We start from the raw sequence: 26,340 nt of genomic DNA on the forward strand, positions 1-26,340 counted from the left end.
GTCATGAATACTCAGGATTCTTACACCTTTGAACACGAATTTTCAAGCTGCATAATTTTGATCCCAAAATAATACCTCATGACATATTATCACAAATAAATCCTCCGACCTTAAGATGTTACTTTTTATAACTAGTCACCAATTTATGACCTATAGGAACTGTCTTATCTTCTCTTTAGATTATTTTAATACCTGAAGAATAGATAAATGTTGAACTGTGGTGTCTGAAAAAAAATCCCAGTTCATTTTGGATACATAGCCTGGAAAATTTGTGTTTTCTTCTGGTGATAAACCCTGAAGATCCCTGCTTCATCAGTTATTATAGTATCCATGCATATTGCAATAGATTCATTGATAATGAAAACTTTATTCTGAGATTGATTTTGGTGGGAATTTAGACAATTTCTGATGCAACTGCACTGAGGCCAAAAACTTGGTGTTTCTCAGAATGTGAAAGCAAGAAGCACATGGTGTTTTTCATATTCCAAAAGTGAAAATATCCTGTCAGGAGGGCACTAGATGTGCAGAGATTGAGTAAAATCATGTCACACTGTAGTCACTGATTCCACGTTCTTTGAAAGGGACTACATAGTTCTTTTTATTATTGGCCTGCAGTTTTGTGGAAGTAAGGTTGCTTTCTTATTCCTAATTTGCATTTTTTTTTAATCATATCACCGCAGACATAATCAAAATTCACTCATGGAGCTTGGACAAATTTTAGCAGTTCAATGACACTCACAAATTAAAAGTAATAATAATTTGTAGATTTTGGGGGTTTTTTCAGCAAATTTTTTTTGCAGTGTTTTGCTTGTAGTGGTACCAAAGTTTTTCTGGGTTTCTCTATGAATCTAGTTTTCAGTTATGTTAATACTGACACTGAATTTCTGTGTGTGCTTTAGCCAACATGGAAGCATAGTTTGCAGATTCATCTGCAAAGCTTACTGAGAAAGTGAAAATGGAGTGCATATATATTTAAAAAAAAAGCTGTGATAATCCAGACATCCTGGATGAAACTTAATGTAACTCTTAGAAAAAATACAGCTGTCTTGAGTCCAATCTATGGCATACATATCTAAGACAAATACAATGGAAGAATTTATTTTGAAAATAATGCCCTTCATCAAGAGCACTTTGGAAGATGATGGTCTCCATTATAACAAACACTTTCTCCATTCTAACTAATCCAGATGGAATTTTGAAAAAGGTAATAGAAACTACTCAGGTCATCAAATATCTAATTTTTTTAAAATTTCAGTTATATGCAAGAGAGAAATCTATGCCAATTCAGGGAGAATCTGGTATTGCAACTTTTTCTTTAAGAAAAAGAGATTTTTTTTTTTTTAAAATCAGAAAAGGAAAGAAGGAAGAAAAAGCTCTCTCTATGCCCACGTACTTTCTGTGTAGCTGTCCATGTATTTTCCAAAAACCCTGTAATTACCTAACCACTCATCCCATTTGGTTTCCCTTTCACTCCTATGACTAAGAGGAGAAAGAACTCTTTTCTAGTAATTTTCCATGCTTGCCTAATCAACATGGGTCAACTGAAAACTGAAAACTTAGAAGAATCATTATGTACATATGTCAGAATAGCCTTCAAAAGATAAGCAGTTGGTCTTATTGTTTTGTTGATTTGGTAGCCACAATGTAGAAAAATTATACTCCTCTTTCCCATTCCCCTGAGTGAAGAGATGCCATTCGACTTTTGATTGTATTTCCCAGCAAGGAAATAAAAGATCAAAAGGAAATTTCAGTTCCTAGCACTTGAAAGGCAGGCAAAACAGATCTCTTGTTTGGTTCAACCCCACGTGATTTTTGGCAGTGCAAAGCCCTTATACACAATGGGTCTATTTTCTATATAATTTTGGAAGTTGGATGCAGTAGTGTGGAAGTTCTTGTAGTCTTTTTTCTGGCCAAGGCAGCACTGACACCACTGTTTGTTCCTGGATGTCTCTGCTGGAGTTAATCTGAAATGATGCAAGAAACAAGGCAGAATATTTCATGTGGAATGTCCACTCTTCTGTCCAGCAGCTCTATTAGGCAATCACCTTACTGATTTCAGTACCCTGTAAATCACACAAAAAGTGGATTTAATAGCAGAGGTAAGGTTTCTTTGGAAATTATTCTGTAGGGTTCAGTATTCTCAGCATGTGGGATTTCTCTCCTGGTTTGAGCACACTAAAAATGAAACCTTAATCAACAGCAAACCCCTCATGTTTCAAGTATGTCTATTTAAATCAACTACAAAGGTAGGCAATGATTTTGAATAGAAATTAATCCTTTTCCATTTAAAGAATCAAGATTTCTGAGAACAATCCTGTTCAGCTCCTGGTAGATATATATAAACAAGGTCTGATCTGAGGAAAACGGAGTGTATTTCCAGTAAAGATAAATATTACAGCTTTAATCTACACTGCAAATTACATATGTTATTAAAACCAGACTCTAGAGAATGTATTTATTTATGAAGTAGTACTGTTTTCAGTCAGACTTTATCTTACTTTACCAGCACCTTTGTCAGTACCAAGTATTTTAACTCCTAGACAACATGTTGCTGAGACTAAATAAACAGTAAAATTCACATCCATGTAGACAGTATTTTAGCTTGCTGCTGACACCAGATGCCTATTTTTTCTTGTCTTCCAGACTGTAAAATTAGGACATTGATGCTCATCTTTAAAGTGGTTTTTTTTTTTTTCTGCACCAGGATAAAAGTATTGAGAAAGCTGAGTGTAAGTCTCATATTTTACTGTATTGAATCTTGTTCTAAAAGATTCACATAAAAATAATTGGGGTCCTGGTATATTAAATGCTTTTTAAGATATCTTTTTTTCATAGAATAAAGCAATCTGGCCAACATATAGGAATGATCTTTTTATAGGTAATTAAACTTTTTTTCCAATTACAGTGTGGTTTTTTTTGTTTGGACTTATACGTTGATTATTGATTCCCAATAGACATTACTTTTCTAAAAGCATTAATTTATCTACAGTCCCCCAGACAAATAAACAACTCACTGCAAAATCCATTTCTTCTTCTTCAGTTAATCAACAAAAATTTAATAGACTAATTTCTTTTTCTTGTGATTTACATGGTGTCTAATGCTTTGTAATTCATGCTTTTAGTTTAAATATTGATTGGCTGAGCTAAAGTTGTGAAGTGTGTGCCTGAAAAAGCATGCAACTTTGTGTGTAACTTTTTCATATATTCAAGATGAAACTTAAGCTTGCTCTGTGAATTGGCACAGTGAAGTTAAGTAGGTATTATTAAGGTTTTTGTGCCAATCAAAACTGAAGCCTGGTTTATAATTTAAATCGTGCCAGCAAGGCATTGAAAATTGTTAGGATTTATTTATAATGACCTGTTACTGTTGGACACAGAGACATTCCTGCACCAACTGAGGCAGGTAACTATGCCATTGAGGAGTCTGCAGTGCAAATTTCAATGAAAGCTGACAGCAGACTATAGATGTAGAATGTATGATTGGCTTTCAAAATTTCCATTGAAAGGAAATAGCAGAAATAAATGAAATAATGCCATATGGCATTATGCTCATGATGGAGATTTCTTAACTAGACTAAATGTGAAATGTTCTTCACATGTCAATCATATCTGCTGGCATTTACATAAATTTGAATAAAGTATCTTGGGTTAACTTTTACTGTCTTGCAAAACAATGAATGATTCTGCACTCAATCTGTTCCAAGTTGCTCTAATGCTCCATTCCTGGTAATCAACAGAGTTCATGAGTCTGATTCTGCTTTCCCACATTCTTTGTATAGTTTTTAAAAGTTCTAATACAAAGTGAGTAAATTTAGCATGAGTTTGAGTAAAGATTTCAAGCTGTATCCAGTGGTGACAGCAGTGCCACTAAATCCAGAAACTCACCTGGTAACAAAACCCTGACACTACAAGATCAAGATGTTAAAAAAGGTTGGGGATCATGACTTGCTTTTCAAAACAAAAGCAGAAAGAGAAGAAAGAAATCAGTTTTTTGAAAAACATTTAGCACGTTTTTCTTAGTATTTTGACAATATCTCTATTTTCCTTTATAAGAGTAAAGATGTCTTCATAAAAAGAATGTCCATGGTGGTTGCACTCTTTCATGTGGAGTAAAGATATATTGAATGAATAAGAGACCACAACAGATTTCTAGTGTCTGAGGTTTCAAAATAGTGCTGGAGAAACTCTCCTTAGGACTCTTCTTGTGGCTCAGTCTCTGCTCTCAGAGCAGCAATTCACCCCACCATGGTCTTGGTGGGGTGAACACAGCTCTTTTTCAATCAAGGACAAAAGTGAGGGAAAAAAAAGAAAAATGATGGCTGAGCTGGCATAAGGACCTGAGATCCTAGGAGACACAGGAGACTATATCTCTCATTACAGAGATCTTCTCTTGGTGTACTGTCCTCTTTGTTGGTAGATGGAAGACCCTAGAATTGGTGATAAATCGCCACTTATATAAAATTTTTTGATGCAATAATTCTAGTGATAGATTTTTTTTTTACTAGATGTGGTCTTAATTTATTCCTGAAGATTTATCAGAATATGTAATAAAATCATAGACATATATTGTTCCTTTTGCCATTAATTTTGGCTGAAGGTTTCCTATGGAATTTGTGAAATAGGTGAGAGAGAAGTCTTGCAGACTGCACAGTGTTATCCATGCTTTCTTCATGCCCAGTGACTGAAGCAGTTACTGAAACAGACTGACAGAAAAGAAATAATATTCAGGATATTATATCAGAAACTTGACAGGTTATGTAGCTACAGGATATTCTCAAATGTGGATGCAGTGCTGAAATCCTGCACCACAAAGGAAGAATTTGAGAGTTCGTGCTGCCTCTTTTACACATGAATGTATGGGTAAAGAACACTCTAGTTATCCCACAGGAAGATACTTGCCAGCTGGGTGAATCTGAGGCTTCTGGTTTTTTTTCTTTTTCCTCCTTGCAGACTGAGCATGCATTCAACAGTTTTCAGAACTGAATTCAAGGGACTTTTTTTATCTTCAATGTTCCCACATTATATGAGTCACAAATCCTCCTGCACTAAGCAGACAAAACACTTACTTTCAGAGAAAAATTCTTTACATATTTTCTAAGATACACTGATTATGTAAGCATAGTCAGTATCTTTATTCCATCATTCTTAATGAACAGTTTAAAAGTGATCTGTAGTTTCTTAGGTACAATGCTTAGGGATGTATGTCTGAAGACTGATTTCAAGTTCAGTACAAAATGTGAGGAGCAGAGATTGAAGTCACTATTAAGACAAAAAGCATTGCAATTGAAGACATCACACAGGAATCGTTGATCATTGAAGAGATGTTAATTCAGCACTTGTTGACTGGAAGAAAAGGTATTTGAAGCTGCAGATGTTGAAACTCTAATTTTTTTAAAATTTCAAATGAAAGAGAGCAGTGCACTGGGACAGTCCATTGGACAGGGCTGTATGGAGGTACATCTTACACTTTTCATCCCAGGTGACCACTTAAAACACAATAAACAACAGTGACATTTCACCAGTTGCCAGACACATATCTAACAGCAGCAAAGTAGCAGCAGGAATTTCTGCAATCCTTCTTTCTTTTGTTTTAAACTATTAACTTTTGCAAAGAAAGGTATAGAGTGAAAAGATATGTCTACAGTCTTTAGAACATAAAAAGAACACATTGAATGAGTTTAATTTATAGAAGTACTGGAAGAAGTATTGGGAAATTTCCTTTATTCTTTATATGATGTGCATTGTCTTTTTCTGGTTTGTCCGGTATTTGATTACCTTTGTCCACTTGAGGTATGGATGCATTTATTTACTTTATCCTTTTCCAGACCTGTCTTTAGTTCTTTGGTTCTCTTCTGCTCTGTTAAATCCATCAGTACAAAAGTCACTCATCTGTGATGGTTTTTTTAAAAGTATGAACAAAGTATCAATTTACAGAAAAAGAGATTAAGGAATTATTCTGGCCTGGAAATTCAGGTTTTGTCATGTCATCTACATATCTGCCTTAAAGATCTTTGTTGTTTTTCAGCTATACTTGACTTCATGGAGCATTATAACGAGGGTGTATAAACAGAAAAGCTAAGACGTCAACAGACAAATACTGGGTTAAAAATACGATTTCCATCAATATCTGTGCATCTAGAACTTAAGAATTCTCAAACCTGAAGCGTATTCCTGTCTTGTTCCCAATCTGGCAAAACAAATTAGTGATAATTTGCATGCAAAATATCTTCCAGGTCCAGGTCTCTGTTGAACTTGACAGGTATATTTTAAGCTCCCTGTACAGAAACTACGCAAAACTTTCTTCCTCTTGCACTCTCGTATCTGTGATGATACATTATGTGCCATTACTGCTTGGTTAGAACTTTCTATTGTCATTGCCCATAATGATAATCTTATCCTTTTCTATCTTGCCCTTATTGAAAGCATGAAGATTTTCTTTGTCAGCTGCTGCTCAGTGCAATAATTTTCCCATTTCCAGACCACGGCATTAATGCCTCCTACACAACCACAAACTATCCTCTGACTCATGCTGCCTTGAGAAGTACTGGTAAGTTCATCTGGCTTCATGTGCTTCACACATCCTTCCAGAACCTCTTGGCCTTGTTAATAGTTAGCTCTCCAGGCTGCATTGCTTCAAAATGCAGTAGGCCCTGAGTTAAAAGTTTTAAACTTTTCATTGAAGTGTAATTGGGATGTTGATTATTTCAAATTTAACAGAAGCAGAAATGATAGAACAATTTGCAAAGAGCTTTGTGATGCAGAACTCAATCAGCTAAAATTGGATCAGAAATCTTAAAATGGATGATGAGCAAATTTGCAGTACAAATTTAACTTAAAATATAAAATATAATAAACATCATTAGAGAGATCATAAACTGATATTCATCTACTATGCACCATACCCTTGCTACACATCTAGATAGAAAGTTGGAAGTCTTCAGTAGTGAAAAATTATATGATATATAAACTAATGAAAAACTGTCCTTTAAGGCAGAACAGTGTTGCATTTTTATTTACATTAAAACAAATGAAGTTATAATTACCTGGAACATTTTTGTCCTGTGTTTGTATTTGTGTTTGCCTTTTCAGAACTGTTAATTTTAACAAGAATTTCTATATATTTGGAAAACTATGTTTATTTTCTCAGGAATTTTATTTTGGTTAGGTGTTAAAATAGTGTTAGTTTGACTCTAAAATTTCCATGCCATGCTCTGAGTAGAATCATAAAAAATTATTTAGACATAGTGGCTTTTATGTCCACAGTGTGAATTAATCAGACTTGCATAATTCCTTGGGGTTTTTTGTTGGTTTTGGGGGACTGGGGGATGAGGTCTCCCCTTTTTTTTCCTCCCTGTTCTTTAATTGGGAATTGTCAGGTTTGGGGTTTTGTTTTTTTTTAATTTATGGGTGAATTGTCGTTTCTGTCAATCAGTGAAACCGGACAATTTTCTCAGGGAATGTGTTTTGCTAGGAACTCAGAATAAGAATGGAAGTTCATTAATAGAGTATTTAAATGCCAGATGTACCATGAAGTACTCCAAATTTTTAAATAGAGTGATCAACCTCTTCTGTGATAGCAGAGACAGAGCTTTTCTATTCTTGGCTAGTGTGATGATATCCATGCCACTCAGCACTTACTTCTATATTAATGCTCTTCTGCCTGCCAAAAGCAGCACGTTGCATAGCTTTTTTTCAAGTCCCTATTCACCTGAAATAACTTTCTTTCTATTTATCTCTGTCTCAATTTAGAATGTGAATCATAGGTCTACAGTGAAAAATTATCAGACTTTTAAAGCACATGGAAGCAAGAACTAATCCTGAGGGGCCTTCATTCTTTGTCTCTTAGATGCTGAGATCCCCAGAGCCAGAATTATCTCTGTATCTTACACGGTGTCAGCCACATTGTCAGCACCTAATTAGAAAGCAAGAAGATGGAGACAAGTGAGGATGCCTTTTTCACACTTCTGCTGTGATTATTGACCTGTTAAATGCTGCTTTTCTTACTTTTAATCTTTTATGATGAACTAAAGATTGGATGCCCCTTCACTATAAAATGCTAAAAGGAAAGAAACCAAGTCAGCACTGTTGGGAGTACAAGAGATATTTCCTCTTCCTTTCTGATGGAAAAGCTTAGATCAAAAGCAGTTATAGAATTGTGGAAAACTCAGGCTGGAAGAGACGTTCCAAATTCATTTCATCCATCTCTGCCTTCTGAGGCAGGAGAAATACATCTTTAATGTGTTTGAGAAATTCCCACATTGGAAATGCATGCATAAAATTCTTGTGAGGTCATACTACAGGATGTAACCAGACTTACAAGGAGATTTTTTCCTCATTGTATCTAACCTAGATATCTCTTGGCTAATAATGACTTTATTAATTGTTCTCTGAAAAAAAAAAAAAAGAGAGAGAGAAACAAAGTGTCATATTACCAGCCTTCATCCTTAATTTTTTTTACCCAGAGAAGTTGTGGATGTCCCATCTCTGGAAATGTTCAATACCAGGCTGGAAGGAGCTCTGAGCTGCTTGGTTCAGTGGAATTTGTCTCTGTCCACTGCAAGGGAGTTGGAATTAAACCATTTTTAAGGTCCTTTCCTAACCAAGACATTTATGATTCTATGCTTCTGTGATACCTCTGCACTAAACAAACACAGTTCTTTCGGCTTTTCTTCTCAGTTCATGATTCTAAATTTAATCAGTTCTTGTTCTCACCTGAATTTTCTCCCATTTCTGCAAAACCTTATTTTAATAAGATAAATAGTATGAACTATAATAGTATGTAATACTCCATTTAAGGTCTTACCACTTCTAAAGGAAGCAGAAAAATGTCTCCTTTGTCTTGTATGTAACTCTCTTGACATACCTGAGAAAATTTGTCTTTTGGAAACAGACAACGTGATAAGATTTTCAATATTATTTGGTTTGCAATCAGAGCATCCAGATCCTTTTATTCATCTCTGGGGAGGTTTTGTAACTTTCCCCCTTTTTTTTCTTTTTATTTCTTTTCTTCTTTTAATTTTTAACATTCTGAACATTCAGTTAGTTACTAAGAAAAATGATGCTATTAGTTACTCTTGGTTACTTTGTTTGCATTGGAATGGGCTGTGTTAAGGAAAAAAAATTAGTATTCAGTACCCATGAGAACTGCTGTGCTTTTACCAAAGTAAGACAAAATTAGAAGGTGTTTTATATTTTCCATACGAGCACTGCTTTGATGAACATGTGTCAGATGGCAGCTATGGCTTTTACCTGACCTTTATCTGTTTTGTGATATCTGGGGATGTCCGTCACATCTTGCCTGTTCATCTGCTGGCACACCCTGCTGCCTGGGGAGATGTGCTGCTGCCAGGGCAGACCTCAGGGCGCTGCAGTGAGACTGCTGAGCCTTGCCCTGCTGCTTTTCCACATGGACACCAAAGATCAGCCCAGGAGAGATCTGGAGCACATCATGGTGATCAAGGACACAGGCAGCTTAGGTGGTGTCTTCTTCTTGATTCTGCTGAGCAAGGGCAAAGTCCTGGGAAGAGAAGGACAAGTCCATGGGCCAGGACTGAGTTGCATGGCTGGTGTCAAGAACAAGTTGCCTTTTATCATCATAAAAGGCTCTTTTATTGATCAAGTAATGTTAGAAAGAGACAGGATCCACCTGAGGACAGAGGAGAAAAGTATCCTTGACAACAGACTGGTGAGGGGAGCTGCAATAGGAAAGTGAGATGACAACCCACGTGTGAGCAAGGAAGTGGACTGGGCTGAAGTGAGAGATGTGCAATTATATGGACATGAAACACCTTGAAAACAAGAAAACAGGGTAGAAGGGTGACCATTCCAATTATCCCTACACAAGCAGGGAAATGCCAAGGGGGCACAAGTGGAATCTAATGGGTTAAACATTTTTTTTTGAGGGCAAGTGTTCTGCTACCTCCGTAAGGCAAAGATACTTCATCTTGTCAGCTACTCTTCCATAATTTTATGCCACTGCAGCCACCACTTGGAAATTCAATTTAAATAAAGTATGGTATTATGTCTACTATCCAACATAACTGCTGTGACACCCAGTAGCTAAATCCAGATCCAAGAGTTTTGTAACTTTGTTTTTTGTTTCCCACATAGTAAATGTGATGGATGAAATTTTGAGATAATGCAATTTGGAAATCATCACAGGATGGAATTGCATGGGAAAGTAGAAAGTCTACAGTGACAGCTTTAAAGTATTCACAATTAAGGAGATAGTTTTATCTAGGACAGATGAAATAATATTTTATTTGGGGAAATACAAGTTAACTTATTGAATTAACATAGGCAGATAAAAAGCAGAAGGTAAAAGGAATTAAAGATTCAGATTTTTAAACTTCCAAATACACTAAAGGAAATCACTAACAGGTGATTACTATTTAATGTCTGAAATGTTCCTATCTGCAAAAGCTTCTGCAGCTGCATATATTTCTAATGATGAATCTCTCTTTCCGCTAGCCTGTAAGACAGGAATAGAATTTATAATTTAATACAGGCAAAAAGAAATGTGAAGAAAACTTTTGGTAAAAAATACTGATGATATATTGAATTTTTTTTCTGTTTTCCTACCAGGTACCAAGCTGCATAACAAAGTTACTATGAAACAAATTAGGTATTTCTTTCTTCACCAGTATTTTTTCAGCCCACGAAACAATCCATTCAAAGGATCAGAGAAGTGAGACAGCAAATTCCCCATAGTGTGTCCTCATGCTACACTCCTGTCATGTAACACTTCTGGGGCTGGGCAGCTTGGGTTTGTACCCCGTCCTTGGCACCTTTGTACCCTTTGCCTTGGCACCCGTGGCTTTCACTCTTGAGAAACGCTGGTTCCAATGGTCACCCTTAGGATCCAGCCTGATTTTTCACACCCCTTGCCTTCCCCTCTCCCCTGCCTGTTTACTTCTCTGTGGCTTCAACGGTGCCACCTCTGCTCTGCCTGTTGGACACCTCTGAGCCTTGTGGCAGGTGTGAGTGGCATGCGCACACACAGACACACAGACACAGACAGACACACACACACACAGACACACACACACACGCGCAGGCTGTGACATGCAGGGTCTCAGCACAGCATTTCTCTCCCTTTTGCCCCTGTGAGACAGCACAGCTGATCAACAGTAGGTGAAGGCTGAGCACAGTGTCCTGCGTTAGCTCCTGTCCACCCCTTGAACTCCTGCTGCTAGTAAAATTCTCTTCATCCTCAACCAATGGAATTCCTGGATGGGGTGAAAGTCTGGAAATCTGACCTCTGAGATCTTCAAGACCCTTCTGCAGGTAAATCTTGTCATAGTGCTCTATATGATTTCAACAAATGACTTCTTCTGCAGCAACCAAATTTTCCTTGCTGGAAGTTCATAACTGTTTATCCTCAAGAGAGAATAATTTTCTCATTCTTATTAGAACTCTACTTTCTCTCTCCCTCTCTTTGACTTCTCTCTATCCTTGCACTCTAGGTAACTAAAGTTCAGCTTACAACAGGAAAAAATCAACAAAAATAGAATATATACAAACAACTGCAGCTGGCAGGTGAATTACAATTGTGTGCTCAATGTTTAGTGTATAATGCAGAATTAATAATTTGTACACAAAGAATCACCAAATTTCTCGCAATATAATTTAAGATATATTTAAAGGGATGTTGTGATGGTTTAACAGGAAGTAGGAAAACAGATGTTTTAATGATATAGGACTATAAATACTTTCATTTCAACTTTCATGATCTGAACAGCTGTTATTAGTAAAATGCATTCTTCAAACACAACAGTACTGCTGGTTTCTGCTCTAATTGTAGAACTGGTGTCAGTAGCTCATTAAAACTGAAAAAAAGAGGCGAACCTGTGTTTTCAGAAACTTAACAAAATCATGTAGTATGTGCTAATACAGTTGGAAGACATTAGTTTAGGAGCAAAATACAATGCCCTATTTAGTCTATTCATGAACGGTGAAAGGGTCACTCAAAATGTTTTCTCTTCTGAAAATTTATTTTCTTGGTGAAAAGAAGAGCCCCAGAGAAAGTTTATCTTCCTAAAATTTTAAGCCTCCTTTTTGTGTGCAATTATTTTCTTTTGCCACTGCTCATTACAAGCAGAGGAAGAAAACTCTTGTTTGTGTGTGGAGCTTGAGCCAACTGAGTGGGACATGGGAACCTCTCTCAGCTGTAGAGCTGAGATGGCTTTGCAGTTTTGAAAAGTTTACTGAGGTCATTAGTTATTCCTGATAGAGAGCATTACTTTTTAAGGGAATGAAAGAATCTCTGAAGAAACAATCTCAGTTGATACTCTCAGAGGCCAAAACAACAAGAAACTAAACAAAAACAAAACCCCAAACCAAACAAAAATGAAGTGGACATGAAAAAACTGAGAAAGCCTGAAAATCTCTATCAATGAATGGGGACTAAACTTTCACATAAGACTTATTTTGACTTCTAAATAAGTAAATATTAGGGTGGGAGGGGATGGGGAGAAATTATACCATTATTTTATTATTCCTTCAGAAGATTTTCTTGACTTCAACTATTTCCCTGCCGCAGAATTTCAGTTCAGTTGCTTGATTTTTTAAATCTCGGAGAGTTCCTTTACACTCTTCTATGCGTCTATATTCCTGATATTTGCTTTCCAAGAAAAATATTGAAAGATAACATACTTTAAATATAGGAAATCTTGCATTTTTTTCTCCTTTAAATACCTTATATCAGATAGTCATAGGCAAGATATGGTGAGATAGCATGCTGCCAAAAGAGGTTGGTGGAGGATAACAAGCATGTGAGCACTTCCCTTCTAAGGAGAAGCCCATGGACCTATCCTGAGCGCTGTCACCTCCTCCTACTTTCCGTTCAGGATGCGAGATGGTGTGACCATGGGCAGACCAGACAGCAGTGGCAGTGTCTGGCATGAGCAGCAGGAAGGCAGAGTCTATTTTTATCAGACGCAAGGATAAATTTTTATTTAACATTTCTGCAAAGCTCACACGTGGCGTGTCACCCGGAGCCGTGCGTGTGCAGGGGTGAAGGAGTGTGGGTGTGCTTTTTTCCCATAGAAGGGTTTCTGGGAGAGGGAGGTTTTCATCCCACACGTACCAGGCTGAAAGCAAAGAAACTGTGTTTAGAAAGGTGCTAAATAAAGTAAGTGATTGAACAGAGGAGAAGGAGGATGAAAGAACTATGCTGAAGCTGCTGTCAAAATAAAATGGGACAATTGCTTAAAACAAAAGCCTGGAATACTGTAGGGTACTTAGAAGATTTAATTAGAACTACGTAGGCCTGATTTGCCATTGTTTGTACCTTATATAATCATATAAACTGTTCAAGGTACCATATTGTAATAAGGGGAGATATTTACATTATTCATCAAGACAGAAAATACATTAATGTTGCTACACATATTCAAATAAAATATATATGCAAACAAACAAAGAAACAACAAAAAAGTCATGCTGTCTTTCTATCGTGTTTGAAAACGGTCATGATAGAATGTAGAGCAGCCAAGAATCTCCAAACTTTCCATTTTAATTTGGCTGTTTGTACCTTGTTCTCATTATTAACATACCATTTATTATTTGTATGCTTGCAAGTTATACAGTTGTATCAAGATTTCTACATGGAAAATCCTCACTGAATTTGCAAGGCCACCTTAGCTTTGTAATCTACCTGTTATAGTGTATTACAATGTTGTAGCATTATATACTATCAAGCAAGTGGGATATATTGTTCAGGAAATATAACACAGGATAATTTTAACAGAGAATAAATTTTAAGACAGAAGGGATTTTCATCTGTTTGGTGGAAATATTTTATCTCTTTGTTCCCAGTTGGCCATATGTGCAATGTACAATTTTCTAGCAAATATATGGCAAAGCAGCTGGGAAGAAGGCTGGTAGTTGTAAGGTCCTATCATTTGGGTCAGGGAGAAGTACTCTGGAAGGTGGGAGGTAGCATCATCATGCACAAAAGTCCCTATTTTGCATGTTTACACAGGAGAAACACCTGGAGTTCAGGGTGGGACTGTAATGAGACAATTTGGACAGCAGGGATGTACCCAGGAGAAGACGGGGAGATGTCAATGCTCCTGAGGGGAATGTGGGCAGCAACAAGGCTTGCTCTACTGGTGGAAAACCAGAACAAAGACTGCACAATGAAGGGCAAGACTTCCTTGGCAAGAATATGTAGTTAATTGTAAAGCAGGCTGTTACTGGAAGTTAGTGGTCTGAGGAAAGGATCTGACCTTTAAGAATATAGTGTTCCAGGGATAGGATGGAATTTGATCACTTTTTCATTTACCCCTCTTCCCTAGCAAATCAGAATGAATCTGATGATCTGTATCTGCAAGGTATATAAAAAAATTAACCTGATTTAATGTAGTGAATTCTGAGGGAATGCACTTTAGGGAACCTATTTTGTAAGTGTAGAGTTCCATCAAAGCAGTCATTCAGTTTAATTTGAATAATACTTAGACTTTCATGAGTAAATTCTTGCTGAATTTTCATGATAACTTAAATGATTATCCAGCCTTTGCAGTCAACTTCAGTAATAGAAATTTAGCTGTCTTTGGCAAGCTGTGTAAAGAGTTAATTAGCTTCACCGTGTTATACCTTCCGTTTGGTTTAGTGAATTTAGAATTTATCTCTCTTCTGTCCTTGGCTGTCATTAATTTTCAGTCTCCTCGATTGCAGTCTACATGGATCTTCAAGTTCTTCATTAATTATTTTAGGTAAACTCATTAGACAGTGTTCCTTTTGTCTTTCTACATTTCAACATTTTAATCATATTTCAGGTCTCCGAAGGCAGAGGGAATGTAATTTTTCTGTGCTGTATTCCATTGATAAAAAATTGCAGGCTAGACTTTTTCACTCTCTGTTTCACAGAGACTGAGAGGCTCTCTGAAGCTACAGACTCCCACAATGGGTCTCCATCCTGTCAATATAAATGGAATCACTTATTCCTAGGTAGCCTACTTACCTTCCAGTTGTTGCCACGGAGAGAGAAAAACACATTAAAATATAATTTATAGTGACTTTTTACTTAAAAAACATTTAATGTAAAGAAATCTCATTTAAGAACTTGAAAGATTGATCCTTTTACAGTGTAAGAAAAACAGTGCGATCATTAGTTTTTTCCAACATTAAAGTCTGCAGCAAGGTGACAGCGCTCATCCTAGATTATGGGATACAGAAATTACAAGGCTGACTTTAGAAATCAAATGGCTCTGAATGTCAGAGAAATTGACAATCTTTCTATTGCAGACTTTTAAACATTTATTTTCTTAAGTAGCAAACAGTAAATTATATTAATAAAAACAATAACTCAAAGGGATTTTACTCAAAATTATTTAAGATATATCTAAGGTTTCTATGTGGTTGAAGTCTTGAAGTCTGGAAGTCTTCTTTCATACCACAGATAGACAGACCATAAAGACTTTTTCCCAAGTAGAGTGTATGAATAGATAAGATTTTTTTTTTAATTTAGGTGCTGTGATTTTTGTGAATGGGAGAATTGCAGCTCTTAAGCTAGAATGTCTTTTAACATAATTTACTAAAGCATGTCCTGAGGGTCACATCAAACCATTTTCTTATTATAACTAGTGTGAAAGAAGAACAAGATTACGCAAAGTTTAATTAGATTGGCCCCATAATTTATGCTGCTGAATATTTGCTGAAACTGTTAACAGAACATTGATGTACTCAAAGTTTACAGTAATAGCCTTTTTGCAATGTCATCACAGACTCAGGGTCCCATAAAGACTGTTTTGTCTAAACGTGCGCAAAAATAAAACCATAGATAGGTATAAATTGTATTTTTTAGCATTTCAAATTATTTCAATATCATTCTGCTCTAAGTCAATTCCATTAATATTTGCTGCACTGGAATTGTGGATACTAAACTTCCGTTGAATGAATTATAAGCAGGTTTTTGCTGGGTTTTGTATTTTTCAACAGATGCTTTTGAAGTGTCTGATAAACAAAATAATCCCATATTTACCAAGCAAGGATGAAATGTTGCTTTTACTGCCCTGATAAAATTGGAGATTCATTGCAGCGAGTGATTTGGGAAAGGATTAAAGCAGATTGGGTAGATTTTGTCATTCTGTGCAACTCATCAGGAAAGCAAAGCTTTGGTTTAGATTTCAAAGAATGTACACCAGTGGATTGTTCTGATCAGGAAAACTCCAGGATTCTTTCAAAACATTACAGCCTCTGACTTTGTGATGTACTTCCATGTAGCTGCTGGGAGAAAAAAACCTAAATGATAAATTTTACTGTGGCTGGTAAGTAGAGGAGAAAATTGTAAATGTTATCAAAATAGGACCTTCTGAAGCATTAGCACTTTTACAGAAATAAAATAACTCTTCAGTAACAAGTGAGGATTTATTTAAATACCGCATTCCAATTAGAAGCATGTAAAAGATAGCAAAGTAAATATTTTCTTAAAAATAAGCTGGGTTTAAGTTTGTCTGATCTCTTTGCGGGACTTTAGACCTGTTTGTGAGAAACTGGTTTGATATTAACAATCACAGAATAGAATAGAATCATGGAATTATTTAGACTGTGAAAAACCTCCAGGATCATCACGCCCAAACTTTGACTGGGCACCATCTTGTGTACTAAATCATTCTTGTTGTTTCTTGAACACCTCCAGGGACAGTGGCTTCATTGCCTGCCTGGGCAGATTGCTTCAATGTCTGACCACCTTTTCCTGGTGTCCAACCAGAACATCCCTGAAGGTGAAGCTTCAGGGAGTCTCTTGTCCCGTCACTGGGTGCCTGGGAAAAGAGACCAACCCCCACCTGGCTACAGCCTTTTCAGGTGATTGTAGAGAGTGTAAGGTCTCCTCTGATCCTTCTTTTCTCAGGGCTAAAGAACCCCAGTTCCTTCAGCTGCTCCTCATATGACTTACAAGAAGGAGATGCTTTGGAAGGGGAGCCTGAGCTTGCAGGAGGAGATGGGCATTCTCCCAGAGAAGGCTCAAGGAGAATTCCCCATCAGCACATTGTACTGCAGGGCCTTGGGGATGAGACCTGTCCTCCCACAAAGGCAAAGAGCACACTCACAGCCATATTTCTCATGTGGAAATTTGTGAACTGGGCTCCACCTTATTCAGGTAAGGGGTTTCCTCATGGAGAGCTGAGCAGCTCTGAAGGTTTTGCTGTTACCATTGTCACAGCTTGCTTATAATGGGACCTACATGTCCCAAGACATGGACACTTGAAATTTCTCAAACTCTGGATTTAATTCCACATTTACTTCTGTTTTTTGTTATGACCTCCCCACCAAAAAAAAAAAAAAAAAAAAAAAAAAAAAAAGACTTGGTTTTGCTTCTTCTCTGTAGAATGCATTTTGAGCACCTAATCCTTGTGCCTCCCCAGACCTCCTTCTGTTGCAGCATTTGGTCCTGCTTTTATTGATCTGTCCTTGTTCCTAGTGATACATGAGTGTTTGGCAGTGCTGTGGCATGGTCTAAAACTCCAGAATATGCTTAAACTCTGATATGGTTAATTGAGAAGAGGAGAATATGCTTGGAAAAAAACCCATGATGACCTGCCTTACTTTGAATACTTGACACCACAATTTTCTGCTATGAAAATTAGCAGAATGTGAGCAAAATACAGTAAACAGGACAAAAAGTCCACAACTCTAACAATTTTAAACATTCAAATTTTAAAATTTTGATTATATTGCTATAATCAAGCATGTCTTAATTGCAGAACAATAGAAATATTTCCTTCTTACTCCCGAGTGCAGCACTCCTAACACCAAAATGAAAACATATAGTTGCAAAAAATACAGTAACCTTCAGAATGATCAGTTCTACCTATACAAAATATTTTTTCTCCAAAAGTAGAGAGTTTAGTTTCCATGCTTCTTTTGCTCTTGAAACAAATTTGGTTTCTGATTTTAGTCCTAGCAACAGTAGAATAGTTGTGGCTGTTTACTGAAGAAAAGAATATGAAAACATTGAAGAATACTAAGTACAATATGATTCAGAAAACACTCCATTGTATCCCTTTTAAGCCTTCACCCTGTATCATTAAGTACATTTTCTTGAGTCTTCATTAATTTCAAAGAAAGTGAAATATCAAGGATTTACTATTATTTCTCTTCAACATTTGAAACTTTTTCATAAGATGCAATCAATATTTATGGTGTGATAAGGAAAAAACGGTAAGTGGAGAGAAACAGCAGGTCAGGCATGAGCTCCCACTGCACCCTGTGGCACAGTGAAGTCTCTCACAAACTCATGAGCGACTTGCTCTGCTTGATCCAACAGTTGTGGCTAGAATTAAACAAACTGCTGCCAGAAACTTGCTGCACAATGTTTTTTTTTTTGGTTTTTTTTTTTTTTTTTTTTTTTTTTTGTGTATGTTCTACCAGTTCAGTCATGTCATTTTCTTTGGCTTAGCATTACAGCTAAGCCACGCTCCAGCTCGGATTTTCTACCAAACTCTTCCAACGCTTTAAGCCTGTTGGTGTGATTCTGCATGGGTGAAGCGATTCTTCTCGCCTTATCCAGTTCCAGAGTTATTTTGAAGTACTGAGCCTAGAAGGTGGGAGGAGAGCAGGAGAGCTGCTGTTTAGGTTTTAGGTTGAGAGAGTAAGAAAAAAGATAAGAACCCCTCTTTTTTTTTTTTTTAAGCCGTTGCTGAGAGGAGCTCAAGAACTTTTGAAGAGCAGGACTCTTAGGTGAAATGTTGTATTAAGAACACAGGATTATTTTCAGTAGAGCTGGCAGTCCAAAAACTGCTGATTCTGAGAGGTGGTATGGTAGAAAGAAGCAGCTTGCTTCTTGGCTAGAGGTGAATGAATTTTTGCAAAGAAAACAGCATGGAATTCTTGTTAAGAAATAAGGGAGAGAGGAAGGAATAGATATTCAAGCATAATGAAAACAGTTCTTGTAGTTGTATCAGTAAAAGTCAGCAAGCTGCATTTAATGCTTTTGAATGTTAGTGAAAATTAAACCATGAGAATAATTCAGTGTCACTAAGTTTATCCACTCTATCCCACTAAATATTGTGACTGTTGTTTTCCAGAAACAGGAATTTACAGGTTAAATTGGACTTCTGCAAATATTTTTTTTACCTCAAAACCTGGAACATTTAAAGCAATCTATTTGTAAAATAGTGTAGTTCTTGTTGGATGACTCTTACAGAAACAGCTGAATATTACATATTTATACAATGTGTTCAAGAAATTTTGGATTAATTCTTCACCAAATCTCTCCTTCTAAAAATTCTTTCAATTGGAGATCAGTCATGACACCAGATTCCACATCTGAATGCATTTTCTGTGCTTTTCTTACTATGATTTTCCTTTGAGACAGTCTTTGAAGAAAGGAAACAGACTTGCAATCCACATATTGTTTTGGTGGGTGATTGGGAAAGAATGGGAAGTGTCGTAGGAAAAGACTGGAAAATTAGCAGGGCTGAAAAAGAAGTACTTATTCCCTCCTGAAGACACAGACATTTTCAGAGATTTAATATTTTTTTTGCAGCAAGTTCTCTTAGGCAAAGTAAAACAGAAAGGTGTTTTTGTGTGGTGCCACTAGATCTGAAGAATGAGTTGGTGGTTGTATTTACATGCATGTTTAGAGAACCCTCTAAAACATTACAGTTTGCACTAGGCCTTTCACCAGCTTTGTTGCCCTCCTCTGGACACATTCAAATACCTCCACCTACTTTTATATTTTTGAGACCCAGAACTGCACAGAGTGCTCAGGGTGAGATAACACCATGGCTGAATACAGTAGGATAATCTTCATCAGCATCCAGATGAAAAGCAGGGAAATACTTGCACTGTCTCTGGGGTTTATCATATGTTCCCTGAGAGCTGGAAGGAGACAGCAGGGCTTCTGGGCAACAGGAAACAGGCAGAAAATAAGAACTGCAGTAAGGGGTGAGGAGAACCAGGATAGGAGTGAAATTATCTTCTTTCTTCCTTCATGAAGTCATTGAGTATGAATACTAGGTATCAAATCATCTCTGTGGGTTTCCACGCAATCAACTACCACTCCCTGGGCTCAGATGCATTCATGCTGGATTTCTGCCTTTCAGCTGTGGGGAAAACTATTTCAGTGATGCCCAGTTAGGATACCATACATGCCAGTCCAGCAAGGCATGTGACAAAACACATGAAGGTCTTGGCAGAGCAGTTAGAATCTCTTGCAAAGACAGATCTCTGGCCCATCAGTGCTTCCTCCTCAAAAACCAAAGTTAGTGCACTGAAGGTTGAAATGTGTCCTGAAAAAAAATTTCCCAAACTTGCAGAGAAATACTAATACTTGACAGAAATTGTACTGATGCTGAAAATATACTTAATAACCTCCTGTCAGCATAATACCTTTGTTGAGAACATAAGAACTAAAGAGACATATGACAAGCCTCTGACATGTTTCTGCAAAATCTTGACTGGGATGTTAAAGTCAGTAATTACAAAAGGTTTTGTGTAGTTAAAGAAAACAAATGCCTAAGGGAGGTTTTGCTCACTTCAAACGAGAAAAGGAACATGGGTTTCAGTTGTTGTTAGTTAAAAGAAAAAGAATCTAATGATTTTTCTCATCCATATTTAACGACAGCTGATAATCTCAGTTCTCAAACTCATTAACTCAGAGATTATAGCCATGACCTGATAAAACTGAAGGTGAAACTTCAGAAAAAAATGAAGTCTGGAGCAGTTAAACTGAAGGGAGGGGATGCTGCTGAAATCCACAACTCTATCCAGAGTCACCCATCCTTGATGACAATCAAATAAAATATTTAAATTCTTTTCCCTTGTTACTTCTAGGATGTTTTTTTTTTTGTATTACTGTAAGTACTCCCTGGCACAGACAGCAGCTTTCTCTGGTGGGTAGCATAACAGCTGGTCAAAAAAGACATTATAATTTTTCCTGAATTTGGAGGTAGGTATATGAACCATTCTGTCATTTAAAGTACTCATGAGCTGAAAACATTCTGCAGTAGAGTGATTTCATACATGGCTATAACACAAAAGGTGTTGGTTTGTGTTATCAGGCAGCCTTCTCTATAGTGTCACATGCCTTCACCAGCGTAAACTTCTGAGAGAATTTTCTTTCTTTGTTCTTTCCAGTAAAATAGCATTGGATTCAAGGATAAGACTCTTCTGTAATCAGTTTTTTTTTGTTATCCTTTCCAATGAACACTTTAATACAAAAGAGACATACCTGAGCAAGTCTCGTGTGGAATTCAGGACAGCCAGATAAGAAGATGTGAACCTTTTTGATCCCTGAGAGGAAAGCCATCTGGTGATGGCTCAGCAGCTGGTTGGCTGGGATTACTGTCATTAGTGGCACTGATTGCTTTCCTTTGCCTGTGAACTAAGCACAGAACTTGTCTACCCCAATGGAAGCACTTCAGGGCAGCTGTGGTTTCATTGTAGAGTGAGCAGAACATTAAAGAGAGAGTACACATGAAGACAGATTTTAGCTCCTATTCACCACTGAACAGCTGAGAGTTTGAGCTGTGGATTACCTGTGTGACTTTGATAATATTGCCTCTGTTCTTTTCTCCAATGCTTTTCACCTAAAAAATAAGTATTACCTCACCACAGACTTGAGCACTATAAGAATAAATCGGCTTATACCTCGAAGCCATTTTCTTGTCTGTCTCTACCTTTAGTTATTACAGGTTGTTATTTAGTTTCATTTGAAGATATGACTCCATTCCAAAGAAATCAATGCATTTCAAGCACAGTTACTATAAGTTTAACTTTTCCTGCCTAGGTTGCAGTTTTCAAAGAAAGACTTTTCACTTGGGCTAGGACAAATGGGGCAGGTTTCCTGATATCCGTCATCAAGGCAGATACAATACCAGGTGATTAAAAAAAGGAGGATGATAACAGGAGAAATTTTTGTGTATTTTTTTTTGTTAAAAACAGATTTTTTTTTTTAATTGGAGCAGAAAATAACTGATACCATTGCATGCAGTATTGAACAGAAAATCTCTTGAGCATTGAGATGATCTTCCTGATACTCTGAAAAATAACTCGCTGCCCATGGAAATACTGAATGAAATAAACAGCCTATACAATCACAGAACCACAGGGTTGAGTTGGAAGAAACCAAGGTGGTCAACTGGTTCAACCTCCCCACTCAGGCAGGGTCATCCTGGAGCACATGGCACAGGACTGTGAATACTCCAGTGAGGGGGACTCCACAGCCTCTCTGAGCAATCTGTCCCAGTGTTTGGGCACCCACACTGTAAATAAGTTCTTCCTCATATTCAGGTGGATCTTTCTGTGCATGTCTCTGCTCATTGCCTCTTGTTCTATTGCTTAACACCACCGAGAATAGCCTGGATTCATTAATCTTCTTGGCACCCTCCCTTCAGATACTTACAGGTTGGACTTGATGATCTCAAAGGTTTTTCCCAGCCTAGCTGATTCTGTGATTTCATGATGTTGATGATGTCTCCTCTCAGTCATCTCTTCTCGAGGCTGAACAGGCCCAGCTTCCCCAGCCTTTCCTCATAAAAGGGACTCTCCAGCCCCTTGATCTCCTTTGTTGCCCTGTGCTGGACCCACACCAGGAGCTCCATGTCTCTCTTCCACTGAGGAGCCCAGAGCTGGACACAGCACTCCAAATGTGACCTCACAAGGGCTGAGTAGAGGGGTGGGATCACTTCCTCGACCTGCTGGAATGCTCTTCCTAATGCACCCCAGGACCCCACTGGCCTTCTTGGCCAAAAGGTCACACTGCTGGCTCATGGACAGCTTGCTGCCCACCAGGACCCCCATGTCCTTCTCTGCAGAGTTGCTTTCCAGCACATCAGCCCCAGTCTGTACTGGTGTGTTGAGCTATTTCTCTCCAGGTGCAGGACCCAGCAGTTGCCCTCACGGAATTCCAGACAGTTCTCTGCCCATCTCTCCAACCCACTGAGGTCCTTCTGTAGGGCAGCTTTCAGACAACCCTCTGGGTTATCAGCCTCTCCTCACAGCTTTGTGTTAGCCAAGAACATTCTCTTAAGTAGATTGAAAACTTTCACTAACCATATACTGAGTAATTTATGTATGAACTGCTTTCTCACTGAGGAGGGAAGGAAACAGAAAAGGATTATAAAAAGTATAGCTATTTTTTTTTCATATCACTGTGCTGTGTTTGCTCACCTTTGGTCATCCGAGTCACAACTTTGTTAAGAGCTGCTTCAGCATAACAAAGGCATTTTAGAAATGAGGAAATTGCTGTAAAGTCTGAATATTGAGCATGAGCTGTCATGGAATAATGTCTTTATATAATCATTGATTTTTCAGCTTAGTTTGTAACAAAAAGTTCATGCTGATTTATATTTTTACAAATTACCAATTCTATTTATTGAAATCATATTTTAGCAGCTTGGGATCACAAATGGTTTATTACCTATCTAGCTGAAAGGATTTCTGCTGCTATTTTGGTGTTAGATTTCCTACTGATCTGCTGCATCACCACTGCTTATCACAAAAAAGTTAGTAACAAATCAATTTGCATAATACACTGAAGCAGGTAAGGATGGATGTGTTAACAGCTCATCCTACTATCCCACTCAGAAATTGAATTTTCTCACCAATATTTTAAACTTGAAAAAAACCTATCACTTCTAGAGCCTTTAAAAAAGCGACATTTACTGGGTGTTTTTTTCCTTTTTTCACATTGGGAAAACAAATGGCTTACTCAAGTTCCTTTGTCAGCTAAATGCTTACTGTGGTATTAGCTGAAACAACATGTTAAGGGTGATTTGTCAGGAACAACATCAAGTTAGGCATTGTTATTCCTATTTTGTGTACAGAAGACAGGTGATATCTTCAAGTTTCCTACATCTTCTAGCACTTTTTGTCCTCTGATTTAATGCTCGAGATTTCCAGCTGGATCCAAATTAATGGTTTAAACCATTATCTAAGTTTGCTGTATTCCCTGCCAAATATCTCTAGTAGTCTGATCAAGAATCTCTCTTCTTCCAAAGGAAAAAGTAGTGAGCAGAAGATATATTCCTTCCCCTACCACAATATATGATGCAGCTGGAATTTTGGGCAACATATTAGGGTTTCCCCAAACCAAAGGGCCTTTTCAGGCTTTTATGATACAGTGCTAATCTCATGCATGTTACAGCTTGCAAGCCTACCTGGAATTTTATTGTATTTATTGGTTTCAGTGGGAAAGTAAGCAACATCAGCATTATACTGGAATTAGACATTTTAGACTATACTATCATGTATGGTGCCGTTTCCTCCACTATGTTTCTGACTAAATGTATGTCTTCAGAAAGAAGAGGAGGATCACAGATGCTTTATCAAAAGTATTGTACTCAGATCTGGGTAAGGTCACATGTTGAGATGAAGCTTTCTCATGGTTTGCCCTGTGTAATTCTTAAGCTCTTTCTCTTCTGTGTCTATTCTTTATATCCCCTGAATCTTATAGTTTAATCTTCAACTATATAGACAGGAAAAATTAAAGATTTTAAAATACGATTACTACTATTCATTATTTTTTGATGAATACCCCTTAATGCTTTACAACTACATTTAGAGACTACTCTGGTCTATGTTATTAACAAATTATCTCTTTTGGTTTGATAGCCTTTTTATTAATTGTGTCTTTGCTTTTTTTTTCTTCAAGTCATCACTTGTAAAATTGAGGCAAAAAATCATATTGTATGATACTCTTTGTCTTATCTGATTTTTCCAGTTCCACTTCACTACAATTCTTTAGGATAGATGTTTCAGTGCATCTCCTTTTTTGTGTGTATTGTAGCAGTCTATGTTTTGGAACACTGAGTCTTTATTTTTTCCCCTTCATAATCCTATTCAAGTCCTGAAATTTAGAAGTGGAAATTTCACTGCTTCTGTCTTGTTCCTTCACACCCTTAATAGGGGATGTGTTTAGGGAAGTGAGTGTTTCACAGTGGATATGAGACCCCATTTTCACAGTGGATGTGAGACTCTGCCTTTCCACCTATCTCCTCTCAGATCTCACTCCTGTATGATCCAGTGACAAGCTCCACTTTCAATGTCACTGTCAATATGTCCTGATAAAGCCGATTTCTCTCGTTCTGACTGTTGGGTCACTGTTTGTCCTGGGATGAAGCTCTTCCTAGAGTGGCCATAGGTTAAGAACTGCTCTTTTGCTTCAGAAACCACCTTTCCTCCATAACAGTTCTGTATGTAAAATTTAGTTGTCTTAATGAAATGACTAATTCTTAGCATAGTCAATAGCTTCAGAATAATTCATGTTTTAAGATGGGTATAGGAGAGACTGCGTTAGTACCTGAGAAGTGTGTGTGAGGGGAAGAGGGCATTTCACTGGTGCTTTATCAGGGGCCAGATGTGAGACAGATGGGAAGCATATTCAAGCTGCAACTTCTTTTTTTCATATGGCTTGGATCTGAAATGTATTCACAGAAAACAAGAAGACAAAACCCCATTTTTATTGATGGTTTCATACTTCTGAATAATAAATCAGATCTGAAGAAAAATTCTTCTGCTTTTTCAAAGCAGCAGCTGCTTTGAGAAAAGTCCTTCAACTTTTTTTTTTCTTTATTTTTCTTTTTTTTTCTTTTTTTTTTCTTTTTTCTTTTTCTTCCTTTTAATGTTCTTCTAGCCTCCTAACAGTTATGGAAGATCCAATTTTCATGGCATACAGAGCAGAGAAAGAAGAGAAGAATCATCACTCAGGCAGACAGAGGAGATTTATGTCAACTGCAAAAATGTCTCACACAAACATAAGAAAAGATCATTAAGTTCTTTCTTAAGAATGAAGCAATCAAAGCACAGGCCTTTTATTTACAGAATAGACTTTATTTTCTCTGTGCTGGCGAGAAGTGTAAGGTCAAACTGGCTGTGCTGGTACTGCCTGAACTGCTTCAGCAGGACAGTGATGAGACCCTGGCTGTAATGGTGTTGTATTGCAGACTGCAGAGTTACCCTATCCCTTAATTCATATGCAGGATTAGAGACTATTTGTCCTTCTGCAATAGAAACACTTTTTCCTAGTAGGTGGACTCTTAAGGATCAATTGTAGAACAGCTCTAATATGCAGAATGGAGCTGCATATGTTTACATAAAGTTAATTTGGTCTGAGAAATCTATGTGTATGAGAAGCCTATGTGACAGGGTGAGAAAGAAAATGTGTTTGATGTTGTCTATGTTCATAGTTTTTGCATCTCAAATTGGGAGCTCTATGGAATAATAAATACCCATGATTTTCCACACAGGAGGTGTTATTTTGCTGCTGGGCAAACAGCGCTATTCAGCTGACAAAAGCAAATGTATCAGGGCTCCTTGAACCTAGATTTAAAAGTATGAACAGCAGCTTGGTATCTGACAGCTTTGTGGTTTTACAGGCTTCTTGCCACTCAC

At 37.3% G+C, this 26,340-nt stretch overlaps 1 protein-coding gene across 1 annotated transcript; it reads left to right on the top strand.

Moving 5' to 3' along the window:
* Positions 1-904: 904 nt before the first annotated feature.
* Positions 905-25,876, top strand: LOC102075401 (uncharacterized). Its single transcript, XM_026791015.2, is given in 13 exon segments — positions 905-970; positions 972-1,108; positions 1,110-1,152; positions 1,154-1,221; positions 15,935-16,008; positions 16,011-16,182; positions 16,184-16,223; positions 16,643-16,727; positions 16,856-17,104; positions 23,341-23,453; positions 23,949-23,954; positions 24,252-24,281; positions 25,583-25,876. Coding segments are annotated over 13 exon segments (1,377 nt in total).
* The last annotated feature ends 464 nt before the right edge of the window (positions 25,877-26,340 follow it).

The sequence above is a fragment of the Zonotrichia albicollis genome, chromosome 1 (assembly GCF_047830755.1).
Source record: "Zonotrichia albicollis isolate bZonAlb1 chromosome 1, bZonAlb1.hap1, whole genome shotgun sequence".
In the NCBI taxonomy this organism is placed as follows: Eukaryota; Metazoa; Chordata; class Aves; order Passeriformes; family Passerellidae; genus Zonotrichia; species Zonotrichia albicollis.